Source organism: Ranitomeya imitator, chromosome 1 (assembly GCF_032444005.1).
Source record: "Ranitomeya imitator isolate aRanImi1 chromosome 1, aRanImi1.pri, whole genome shotgun sequence".
Lineage (NCBI taxonomy): Eukaryota > Metazoa > Chordata > Amphibia > Anura > Dendrobatidae > Ranitomeya > Ranitomeya imitator.
This window is the reverse complement of record NC_091282.1, coordinates 816,526,084-816,537,904: the sequence shown is the minus strand read 5'-3', so window position 1 is coordinate 816,537,904 and position 11,821 is coordinate 816,526,084. Positions and strand designations below refer to the sequence as shown.

General features: G+C 47.4%; 1 protein-coding gene across 3 annotated transcripts; it reads left to right on the top strand.

Annotated features, from left to right (window-relative positions):
• The first annotated feature begins 2,526 nt into the window (after positions 1 to 2,526).
• Positions 2,527 to 9,819, top strand: GPX4 (glutathione peroxidase 4). 3 transcript variants are annotated; one of them, XM_069739927.1, is made up of 8 exons: positions 2,538 to 2,664; positions 3,957 to 4,007; positions 4,793 to 4,887; positions 5,008 to 5,152; positions 6,275 to 6,426; positions 9,174 to 9,198; positions 9,277 to 9,336; positions 9,426 to 9,819. In XM_069739927.1, exons 1-8 carry the CDS (start codon positions 2,584 to 2,586, stop codon positions 9,456 to 9,458), a joined length of 642 nt encoding a protein of 213 aa, XP_069596028.1. In that variant the 5' UTR covers positions 2,538 to 2,583; the 3' UTR covers positions 9,459 to 9,819. The 3 variants fall into 3 exon arrangements, with proteins under 3 accessions (XP_069596038.1, XP_069596028.1, XP_069596046.1); XM_069739945.1 differs by lacking the exon at positions 2,538 to 2,664 and adding an exon at positions 2,836 to 2,880; XM_069739937.1 differs by lacking the exon at positions 3,957 to 4,007 and having other exon boundaries at positions 2,527 to 2,664.
• Positions 9,820 to 11,821: the final 2,002 nt, after the last annotated feature.

Here is an 11,821-nt window from a genome sequence, read left to right as displayed (position 1 = left end):
ATGGTGTGCAGGGTCGGCGTTAGGAGCAGGCAGACCAGGCAGCTGCCTAGGGACCCCACTCCTCCAGGGGCCCCAGTGCCAGTGGCGTGCCGCTAATAGTGGCACATGACATGGTTGCTATGGGGCCCGTGAGTAAGAGAGGCTCGGCACCGCCTCCATCGCTCATTTAACTTATCGTTATCATAGATGACGATACAGTTGAAAGCAGTGATGGAGGAGAGAGCATCAGCTGACGCTCCCTCTCCCATTACTCCCCCTCTGCTTGTGACCCAGCGGGCACGCGATGACATCATTTCATCGTGTGCCACGCTGTGCCAGCAGTGGAGCTGATGAGACCAGAGCAGAGCCTGGAGCAGGGAGGGGAACAAGGAGGAGGCATAAGTAGTGTATGAGAATGTATGCATTGTAGTATGTCTCTCTGCACTATACTGTGTGATGGGGATCTGCACTTTACTGTGAGTTGGGGGAGCTGCACTGTACTGTGTGTTGGGGGAGCTGCACTGTACTGTGTGTTGGGGAGCTGCATTGTGCTGTGTGTTGGGGAACTGGACTGGACTGTGTGTGGGGGGAGCTGCACTGTATTGTGTGTGTTTGTGGTGAGCTTCACTATATTATGTGTGTGGCTGCATTATACTGTGTGTGGCTGCATTATACTCTGTGAGGGGGGCTGCATTATACTGTGTGTTGGGGATGCATTATATTGCTTTTGTGTGGGGCAGCTGCATTATACTGCGTGTGTGAGTAGGGGATGCATTATACTGCGTGAGTGGGGGATGCAATATACTGCCTGTGTGGGGGGATGCACTATACTGCGTATGTGTGTGGGGAGGAGCTGCATTTTACTGCGTGTGTGTGTGTGGGGGGGCTCCATTATACTGCATGTGTGATTGGGGGGATGCATTATACTGCGTGTGTGAGTGGGGGATGCATTATACTGCGTGTGTGTGGGGAGCGGCTGCATTATACTGCGTGTGTGTCGGGAGGGACTGCATTATACTGCGTGTATGTGGGGAGGGACTGCATTATACTGCATGTGTGAGGAGGGGCTGCATTATACTGCGTGTGTGTGGGGAGGGGCTGCATTATACTGCCTGTGTGTGGGGAGGAGCTGCATTATACTGCCTGTGTGTGGGGAGGGGCTGCATTATACTGCCTGTGTGTGGGGAGGGTCTGCATTATACTGCCTGTGTGTGGGGAGGGGCTGCATTATACTGCCTGTGTGTGGGGAGGGGCTGCATTATACTGCCTGTGTGTGGGGAGGGGCTGCATTATATTGCGTGTGTGGAGAGGGGCTGCATTAAACTGCGTGTTATACTCTGAAGGGGGCTGCATTATACTGTGTGTGGGGAGAGGTTGCATTATACTGTGTGTGTATACTCTTAAGGGGGCTGCATTATACTGTGTGTGTGTGGGTAGGGGCTGCATTATACTGTGTTTATACTCTGAAGGGGGCTGCGTTATACTGTATGGAGGACTATCTGTCCCCATCATTCTTCCTCAGTCTGTGTAAAAAGAATCGGGAACAAGTGTCAAACGACTTCACTATTGTCGATCACGCTCGATTAACTGCCTGAACTCTGCACCTGTAACTACAACCAAAATATTTGTGTGATGTGGAATATGTGAGCATTTGGGGCCCCACTTTCTCTAAAAGCAGCACTAGTGGTGTGAGCTCAGTGGCACAGTCACTTAACCCCTTCGATAATGCCCATGCTTTGTAGCTGCTTTTAGGCTACGTTCACATTAGCGTTGCGCCGCTGTTGCGTCTGCGACGCAGCGGCGACGCAGCGGCGACGCAGCGGCGACGCGCCCCTATGTTTAACATAGGGGACGCGTGCGTTTTTTGGGTGGCGTTTTTCGCCACGTGCGTCGTTTCCGACGCTAGCGTCGGACGCAAGAAAATGCAACAAGTTGCATTTTCTGTGCGTCCGATTTTTGTCAAAAACGACGCACGCGTCGCAAAACGCGCGCGTTTTTGCGCGCGTTTGCGCGCGTTTTAACATGCGTCGCGCGTTGCGTCGCCGACGCAGGGCGGCGCAACGCTAATGTGAACGTAGCCTTAGAGATCGTCACAACCGGGCATCACACTGACTTGTATCTTATTGTGTTTTTTTCTGCTTGTTATTAAATCTGTAAAAAAAACTGGAGGAATAAGAAGCCGTTAGCAGGTTTTCTGCCTGACAAAAATCAGTTTGGAAAAATCGCCGTGTGAACGTAACCGTAGGCTGAGGGGTCGCAGTGACTCCCGACCCCAGCTGCCTTGTGTAAGGTGGGTGTGCTACAGCAGCGAGCAGAATATATGGCGTCACTTATACAAGTCCGCCACCACGGCCCATGACGCCAGGGCTGAGCAGGACGGCATTAGTAATACAGCCAGACACATAACGGGAGATCAGCTGACGGGACGGGATAAAAACTGCAGCATCACGCGCAGCCAGCGCGACCACTCCCACTCCCGGCCACCGTACACAGCGGCCAGGTGACCTCTGATTGGTCGCCAGTGGAGTTCTTTATCAGCAGAGACCACGCCCCTCACAGTGATTGGTCTGTATGTAGCACGAGAGGGCGGAACGTATTGTTGACATGTTCAAAACGCTGTGTGGTGGCGCTGGTCGGTCAGTCCTGCTCGGCGCTGTGAGCGGAGTGTTCGGCAGGAGAGCCATGGTAAGGCGGCGCGTTAGTGACTTGTGTCTACCGGGTATAACCGCCATTGTAGGATCATGGTGCTGCTGCGCCTGGCGAGTTCCCACAATGCCTGGCGCTGTGTAGAGGTCACCGTCTAGGGGAGTGCGGTTCACGCAGGTTTATGTCCGCTTTGGCCGGCTGCTGCGGGCGGGGCTTCCGCAAGGCCTCATGTGGGAGCACAGGGTGAAGTCCGAGGTGCCAGAGTCCTTGTTCTCTGCCTGAGGGCGCGGACGGGCCAGTGAGGTGGTTCCATAGAGGGCGCGGTGGGGCTGAGCACAGCACATGGCTGCAGGCCTCCTCTAGCCCGGTGTCCCCGGTGGCCGGCAGTCTCCACGCCCGGTACCGGCCCCCCAGGGTGCTGCGCTCCTCTTGTGACCGCATGCTCTGTGTGACTGCTTAGTTTCATCACTTCTATCCTGCCAGCATGCTCTGCATTGCCCAGCCACTGGCACCCCATGATCGTGTAGCAATGCTGGCTGTGCAATATCTGCCGGTTATGGCTCAATCCTTAATATAGGATGTATTCTGTACTAACAGACTTTTCTCCAGTTGTCGTGGGGACACTCTCAGATCTTTTAGGCTATGTTCACACTTTGCGGATTTTTCCGCAGCAGAATTCCAAAATCTGTGGTGAAAACCCATCGCGGTTTCTTCTGTGGATTTTCATCTGCAGTTTCCTATTGGAGCAGGTGAAAATCCACAGAAAAGTGACATGCTGCGGCATGTTTCCGCGCGTTTTTTTTCCGCAGCATGTGCACGGCGTTTTTTGTTTCCCATAGGTTTACATTGTACTGTAAACTCATGGGAAACTGCTGCAGATCCGCAGTGGTCAGATCCGCAGCAAAATCCGCAAAGTGTGAACATAGCCTCAATAGCGATATACACCTATCAGTAAAGGTACCTTCCACTTACGTACACCAAGCTGCCACATTTAATTCATGAGTGTTTGGAGGATTTTGGTCAGACGATACATGCCAATGTTCAACATGAATTAGTATATGATTGTTCTGCTGGCCATTGGGGAAGGCAGAATGTGGCTTCACTGCTCCCCACTCCCTATGTTTTGATGGATCTTCCTCTCTGAAATGGGCTGTCATTAATGGTAATAATGTAACCCAGCTGAGGAAAATAATGTCTTTCATCCTGGATCCACTTATTTGGGTCATGAATCTGGCACGCTGGTTATAGCTGCCTGCTAATGTTACATGGCTGGACTGTTTCTGTGTGATAGTACAGTGTTTTGTACAACGCACCTCTCCATTCCCTTCCAGAGTTTCCTACAAGCCTGTCTAATAGCTCTGTGGCTCATTGATGTACCGAAGGTGAGACCTGTGTAGCTGGAAGTCTATCTGCCTCCTCCCTTTCTACATGAATCGTGTAGGACTTGCCTGAACTTAGTAAATCCGGGCCTCATGATGGCCCATTGTGTGGTTCTGTGTTGTGGAGCTGCGTGTGTCGCCTTACCTTCACAATACATGCTATGCCATAAATCCATAAGATATAATGCTATGTGCCACCATTTGACAGTAGTATGGGACCATGTCATGGGTCAATGACTGAGGCTAATAGTATTGCCCATTCTTCTTGCTGTGAATTGTCACCAAAACCCATGTCTCAAAACAAAATGGTTTTGTATGAAAACGGCTTTATGTACCCACCTTGTCTAGCTCCAAGTCCCTGCTGCTTCTAGTGTTATTGTCTGCAGTATGGCGGTCACTGCTGTGGCGCTGCAGCCAATCTGCGAGCTCAGTGACTGAGCCTCTTGTGTTGTCTACTTGGACAGAGCTGCTGATTGGTTGCAGTGTCGTTGATGTGACCTCAGCAGTGCAGACAATAACACGCCAGGAGCAGTGAAGACCCATCCTTGGATTTCAGGAGGGTGAATAAAGCAGCGTTTGGTAATTTAGTTTTTATTTTGGAAAGCTTTTTTTTTTTTTTTTTTTTTTTCTTTTCTCTCTCTAGAAAATCTCTTAAGACAATCCACAAATGTAATGTTGGCAGACTTGAGCAGTGATTGTAGGTGGGGGTATTGTCTAAGCTCTTTCAGAACTAGGGCGGCTAACGTTGTGTAACACAATAATGCCGGCTTTGTTTGCTTGTGTTGCAGTGTGCGCATGTGGATGACTGGAAGAAGGCCAAAAGCATCTATGAGTTCTCTGCTACGGACATTGATGGCAGTGCAGTGTCCCTGGAGAAATACAGGTACCGCTCACTTACTATCTCTCCTGTTTTGCTGTAGACGTGCCCAGCCTCTCATTGGTCTAGTCACTGGAGATTAGCAGTCGCTTGTCACATTATGTAATGTGTTTTTCTGTTTTTCAGAGGCTTTGTCTGCATCATTGTAAATGTAGCATCCAAATGAGGAAAAACTCCAGTAAACTACACTCAGCTTGTTAACCTTCACGCCAAATATGCTGAGAGTGGTTTACGCATCCTTGGGTTTCCTTGCAACCAGTTTGGGAAACAGGTACAGACTTTTTTTTTTTTTTTTTCTTCTAATACATTCTATGGAAGAAACCTGCTTGAGAAGCTAACTTATATTTGGTAAAGAAGCACTGTGAGAAATGTATTTTCTAGCCCAATTTCAGTAGTTGGTTTACATAAGATGGGTTCATATGTGCTTAGATCGTCACCTTCTCCCACTGTCTGAGTCTTGGTGCAAGCCACTTCTGATGCACACATGTAATGCTGCATTTCCACATAAAACGTCATACCAGCTCTGGCTAATCAAAAGCCACCCTGGGATCCCAGAAGCCTAGGGATCTACTAACATCTTGTCTGTCCGATCACCTGGCTGGACTGCAGTCCCAAAAAATTATCTGCCAATCTTACTTCATGTGACTGCTCTAAGAAAACTACTTCTAGTCCACACACTGATCTGGCTCTGATTTGTGGCGCAGAAGAGAATCTGAACACTTGCACAGTATACACATCTATTGAAAAAAGGCTATAATCTTCTTTAGGGTATGAGCTTAAGACTGCAATGCGCTATCTTCTAGATCAGATATGTTGGAGATTAGGCTTTCAGTGATTAGCATGGGATTACATAATACGGCTGTTATGGTAGTAGCCTTGTCGTACTATTCACAGGCTGCATTCACATGGTCTGTAGTGATCAGTGAAATAACAGATTCAACAGCAATCGGTTGGCAAAGTTGTGTAATCATAACTTGGTAATCATTTTTTAAATAACTGATCTGTAGTGGCTTGTTTGGGTGGTGTGGTTTTTTTTTTTTTTTTTTTTTTATTTTTTTTTTTTAACATTGAAGTCTAAAAACTAGATTGAAAATTAACAGATCAGTTTTTTTGCTTACTGGATCCACTCTGCTGATGGATTTAACTTTTCACTGCTGGACATGTGAACTTATCCTAAAACCCTGACCCAGAGCAGCTTGTATACTTTGACCATTTAGTAGAAAATAGTTAATGTGCATACAGCTGGAGTGGGTTATATGTATACATTTTCTTAATAACCAATGAAAAGTCTCAGTATGGAAGCATATTCTATATTATGTTTCTAGAAAATGGTGCTTAATGTGTAGATGCAAAACTTATTCATCTTATTTTTTTTTTTTTTCTCCCATGTAAGGAACCTGGGGATGAAGCTCAAATAAAGGACTTTGCTGCTTCCTACCAGGTGAAATTTGACATGTTCAGTAAGATCGATGTCAACGGTGATGGTGCCCACCCTTTGTGGAAATGGATGAAGGCTCAACCCAAAGGGAGGGGTACTCTTGGGGAGTAAGTGTCAGTTGTTGTCAATATACTGTAAATTATAGGCTTGCAGCACAGTAACAGGCTATCCTGAAATGATGACTAACACATACACTTCAGGTTTAAGATTGTGTACTAGGCTCTTTAATGGCTCGGGCTAATTGCATTGTTTGAACCTCCACCCCCTTCTCAGTCTGTTAGGGGTTTGGAGAAGATAGTAGGTTATTGTAACTTGTGGCAGTGGACTAGTTCCTTGGATTCAGTCTCTTGTGAATGACCCAAATTTGGCATACTCTAGAAGTCCTGTTAAAGGGAACCTGTCACCCCGTTTTTTCAGATTGAGATAAAAATACTGTTAAATAGGGCCTGCACTGTGCATTACAATAGTGTATGTAGTGTACCCTGATTCCCCACTTATGCTGCGAAATACATTACCAAAGTCGCCGTTTTCGCCTGTCAATCAGGCTGGTCAGGTCAGGTGGGCGTGGTGACATCGCTCTTTTCTTCCCCAGCTTTCTGTTGGTGGCGTAGTGGTGTGCGAATGTCCAAGTGCCGAGTCCACTGTGCGCAGGTGAAGAAAAAGCGCACGATCTGCGCTATTACCCTTGTCATCGGTGGGGGCGGCCATCTTCCTGAGGCCGCGCATGCGCAGATGGAGTGCTCTGCTGCACGGGGCTTCAGGAAAATGGCCACGGGATGCCGCGCGTGCGCAGATGGAGATCGCGGCGGCCATTTTCCCAAAGCCAGACATTGTCCGTGTGCCGTGCAGGAGACAGCGCTACATTAAGCGCTGTCCCCCCCCACTGGTGCTGAATCCACCATTCATATCTTCCCTGCAGCAGCGTTTGCTGTAGAGAAGATATGAATAATAGTGTGTAAGATCCAGGTTCCCCCCCCCTTCCCGCTGTGAATAAAATACTCACCCGGCTCCCTCGCTGCTTCCTGTCCTGGCCGCACCTTGTACTGTATGAGCGGTCACGTGGGGCCGCTCATTTACAGTAATGAATATGCGGCTCCATCTCCCATAGGGGATCTGGATTTTACACACTATTTATATCTTCTCTACAGCAAACGCTGCTGCAGGGAATATATGAATGGGGCTTCAGCACGATGCAGCGCTAAACTTTAGCGCTGTCTCCAGCACGGTGCGTGTGGTACCCTGTGGGCACACGGGCGGCCCATGTGTGCCACACTGATGTGCCACTGAAACACACCGGCACACGGACACAGATAATTCCGGTACCGGGTTTTTTTTTTGTTTTGTTTTTTTAATCCCACACAGGGATGTAACTAGTGTGACATGTACTGGCGCCTGAGAAGCAGTGGTACAGTTGGCACTGTTCCCTGGCGCCGGGTGCTGAAGACAGCTCATTTTGCTCTGCTAGTGATCAGCATGAGCAGCGGAGAATGTTGAGTTATAATCAACTGATATCAGCGAGAGCAGGTGCTAGCTGATGGGAGTAATAGTCCGGAATGCTGTTGATAAGCCCCTGATGTATCCTGAAAGAGGTTAGATTACTCACCCAGGGGCGTTCCTGCTGCGGTCCAGTCCAAAGGGTGTCACGGTCCGGGGCCTCCCATCTCCTTACTATGACATCCTCTTCTTGTCTTCACGCTGCGGCTCCAGTGCAGGCGTACTTTGTCTGCCCTGTTGAGGGAAGAGCAAAGTACTGCAGTGCGCAGGTGCTGATAAAGGTCAGAGGCCCAGCACCTGCGCACTGCTGTAGTTTGCTCTGCCCTCAACAGGGCAGACAAAGTATGCCTGCGCCGGAGCCGCGGCAGGAAGACAAGAAGAGGATGTTATCGTAAGATGGGAGGCCCTGGACCACAACACCCATCGGAACGCCCGCCCAGGTGAGTATAATCTAACTTTTTTTTTCTCATCTTTCAGGATACATCAGGGGCTTATCTACAGCATTATAGAATTCTGTAGATAAGCCCCCTAATGCCAGTGGGCTTAGCTCACCTTCGATTTTGGGGGTGACAGGTTCCCTTTAAACACGTGTATAAAACCTTTAGTTTCCACTCCAGGATTTCTTTCCAGGCTCAAAATTACACAGGCAGTAAGGCCTAAATGCAAATATTTTCAGGGTTTTGCTTTAAAGTCCAAACTGAATCTTTAGGCCACATGCACACGTTGCGGATAGTGGTGGGGACTTTTCCAGACTGATTTTGGTAAATCCACAGGTAATCCTGCAGAATTACCATGGATTTACCGCTTTTTTTTTTTTTTTTTGGATTTACACCTGCGGATTCCTATTATGGAGCAGGTGTAAACTGCTGCAGAATCTGCACAAAGAATTGACATGCTGCAGAATAAACAAAGCGGCGCTTCCATGTGGGTTTTTTTTCCCACAGCATGTGCACTGCAGATATCTTCCATAGGTTTACATGGTACTGTAAACTCATGGAAAACTGCTGCGAATCTGCACTGGCCAATCCACTGTGGATTTGCAGCAAAATCCGCAACGTGTGCATATACCCTTGCACCACAAGTCTAATGCCTTTTGGGTTCTCTGCAGGCAAACTCCTCTTGAACTTAGTAAATGCTGTATTTGTTCACCAATTCAAGGCAACCCCATCTTTTCCATATAATTTGCATCTGTTTCATGCCTTAGCAGAAGTAATTGTAAAACGGGTCCCTTGCCAAATTTAATCTTGTGTTTATGGCACTGGTGGATATTCTGGGAAAGATGAGTGACTTTTATTTTTTTTTTTTTTTTTTTTTTCCCTTAGTATTATGTATCTTAACTTTTGTGTTTTGTTTTCTCTAGTGCAATTAAGTGGAATTTTACCAAGGTAAGGCCCTTAAATTCAAAGGAGCAGAAAGCGAGAGTATTTAAGCAGCATTCATTTTATCAATGATTATTCTTACAGTTCCTCATTAACAAAGAGGGTCAAGTGGTTAAGAGATACAGCCCCATGGATGATCCAGTTGTAAGTCTGCATCTAAGATGTGACTTAATTAAACAAACAAAAAAATGACCAGGCATCCGGAATCTGAAATGTTGTTCCTTTTCCTTCAGGTGATCGAAAAGGATCTTCCAGATTATATTTAAGATGTTCCATGCTCATAGGGTCTGACAGTTGACTGCAGTCTTCATTCCTGATAATGATGGTATGCTTCAAAACCGTGAGGGGGAGGCAAATCGGAAGGTGTCTTGGCGTGCACCTGTGGAAGGAGACTGAACTTCGCTGACAGCGCCTAAACAGTGGATCTAGGGATCATGTAATTTATACAAATAAACTATGCATTTAAAGTTTCCAATCAGTTTATTCAGTGTTATATTGAGGGACTAGAACAAGGTATTGGATAACATTGTCCTAATTAAACACAGATTAAATTAACACCACAAATTTTGGTTATTTTTGGATTGTTCTCAGTTTTTAAAGTAAACTCTCAAATTGCCTTCAAACTCAGCAAGTGTGACAATATCATTATTCTCTTTAATTGTGTGAACATAAGGGTTCACTTGTTGATCAGATGGAGTTGGATATCATTCACACATTTACAATATGAGTTTAAAATGGACCCTACATGTTGTCTTGAATCTAGGGTCTCTTCTTTAAATGGATATATGAATTGGGCCTGAGTGTCTTGTATGATTACATGTGATAAGATTTCATAACGCATGATCTTGCGTTTTATCTTTGTTCTTGTTTTTCCATACAGGAATATTGAGTATAACGTTAAGGCTATGATCACATGTTGCAGATTTACTGCAGAACTGCAGCGTTTCTCCTACGCCTCATTGGGGGACACAGGACCATGGGTGTTATGCTGCTTGCCACTAGGAGGACACTAAGTAAACACAGAGTTAACTCCTCCTCTGCAGTATACACCCCTTGACTGGCCAGTAATGACTCAGTTCTTGCTTAGTGTCTGTAGGAGGCACTTGGGTCTGTTTTCAAACCCCACCGTTTTTATTTTTTAAACAGTGAAGGGGGTGACTGATTCCTTTCCAGGGTCTGCTCTCCCCCCCCCCCCCCCCCAAACCATCAACAGGCGAGTATAATCTCCCCATACCTCTCCTGCAACGACTGGGGCATGCCTAAGCTATACCAGGGTGATGGTTCCTATACAGTCCCGATCACATAGACCCGCACAGTAGCCGTAAGTCCACTGCAGCAGGCATTTCCGTAGATGCAGACGTTCTCCATCCCCCAACCTGGGGAGGATCTACTGAGCTACAGGCACCCCTCCTCGATGAGTAATACCCTTCCTCACGCTGCCTGCATAGGAAGGTGCGGTCCTGGTCCCTGGGAGATACTGCTAGATGCCAGCGGCGGTCATCAGTCACGGCCGCCGATACATTCCACTGGCCGGCTCCACAAATTTAGTCCCTGGCTTCTACTGCCAGACTAGGCCGCAACTTAAAATTCCCGCCCACTGTCAAAGCCCTGCCCACTACTCAGGCGCTTCTCACTCTGAACGCGAAGTACCCTGCAAATCTTGGGTGACATCTTGGGACTCCACTTCTGCAGGGAACATTCAGCCAAAAGCGCTGCCTTCCCTCCCTGGGGACACCAGCACAGGACCGCGGGTAAACTGCCCCACTCTTAAAAAAGCTTAACCCCTTTTCTGCTCTCACAGTTAAATTGGAGTATAGACATACACTATGCCTCAATCTAAGGACACAAAAGGGGCAATAAAAAGCAGTGTTATTTATTTATTTTTTTTTATTTTTTTTTAACTTTATGTGCCACTTGCAGTTCTGCATTGCTTGCGCCCACAATACCCCCTTTGTGCCAAAACTGTGACCCGGCCTGTGTGCAGCTGCCTTCTGCCACTACCTCCAGAGTGGGCCATGTCCTTGTCACTTTCAATGGAGTCCTTGGTCAAGGCATTGGACTCTTTCCAAGGGTCCTCCTTAAGCCAGAACTCGCCTCCGTCGGCTGCGACAGAATCTGGCGACGGTGTGGGGCCGTCCGACCACAGGGGGCATACCGTTCTACGGGACTCTCGGGGTGCCAAAAAAGAACCCTTCCCTCATCTCCTGTCTATGCTCAAGCTTCAGCATCTGTGAGCTATTCTCGCTCCCCCTCTGAGGGTCGCAACGTACATGACTCGGTATACTAGTCAGAGGAATCTTTAACCCAAGACTCCTCTATCGGTCAGGACACTTGACTCCCTTATTGAGGCAGTCAACAAATCACTAATGGTTGACGATAAATCTGTTTCCTCTCAGGAACACTTTGTATCTTTTAAAAAGACTAAACGCGTCCAAAAGATATTTCCTAATCACCCTGAGTTTCAGGCCATTATCCAAAAACACAGGGAACACAGAAGCTAAATATTTTTTCTCGAAGGAGTGGCTTCTCTCTCCTTCTGTTCATCCTGCCGTATTGTAACTCGCATCCAAAACAGTCTTCTCCCTGTCATACGGTTCATCAGTCAAATCCTTCTGACAGTCAATTTGAC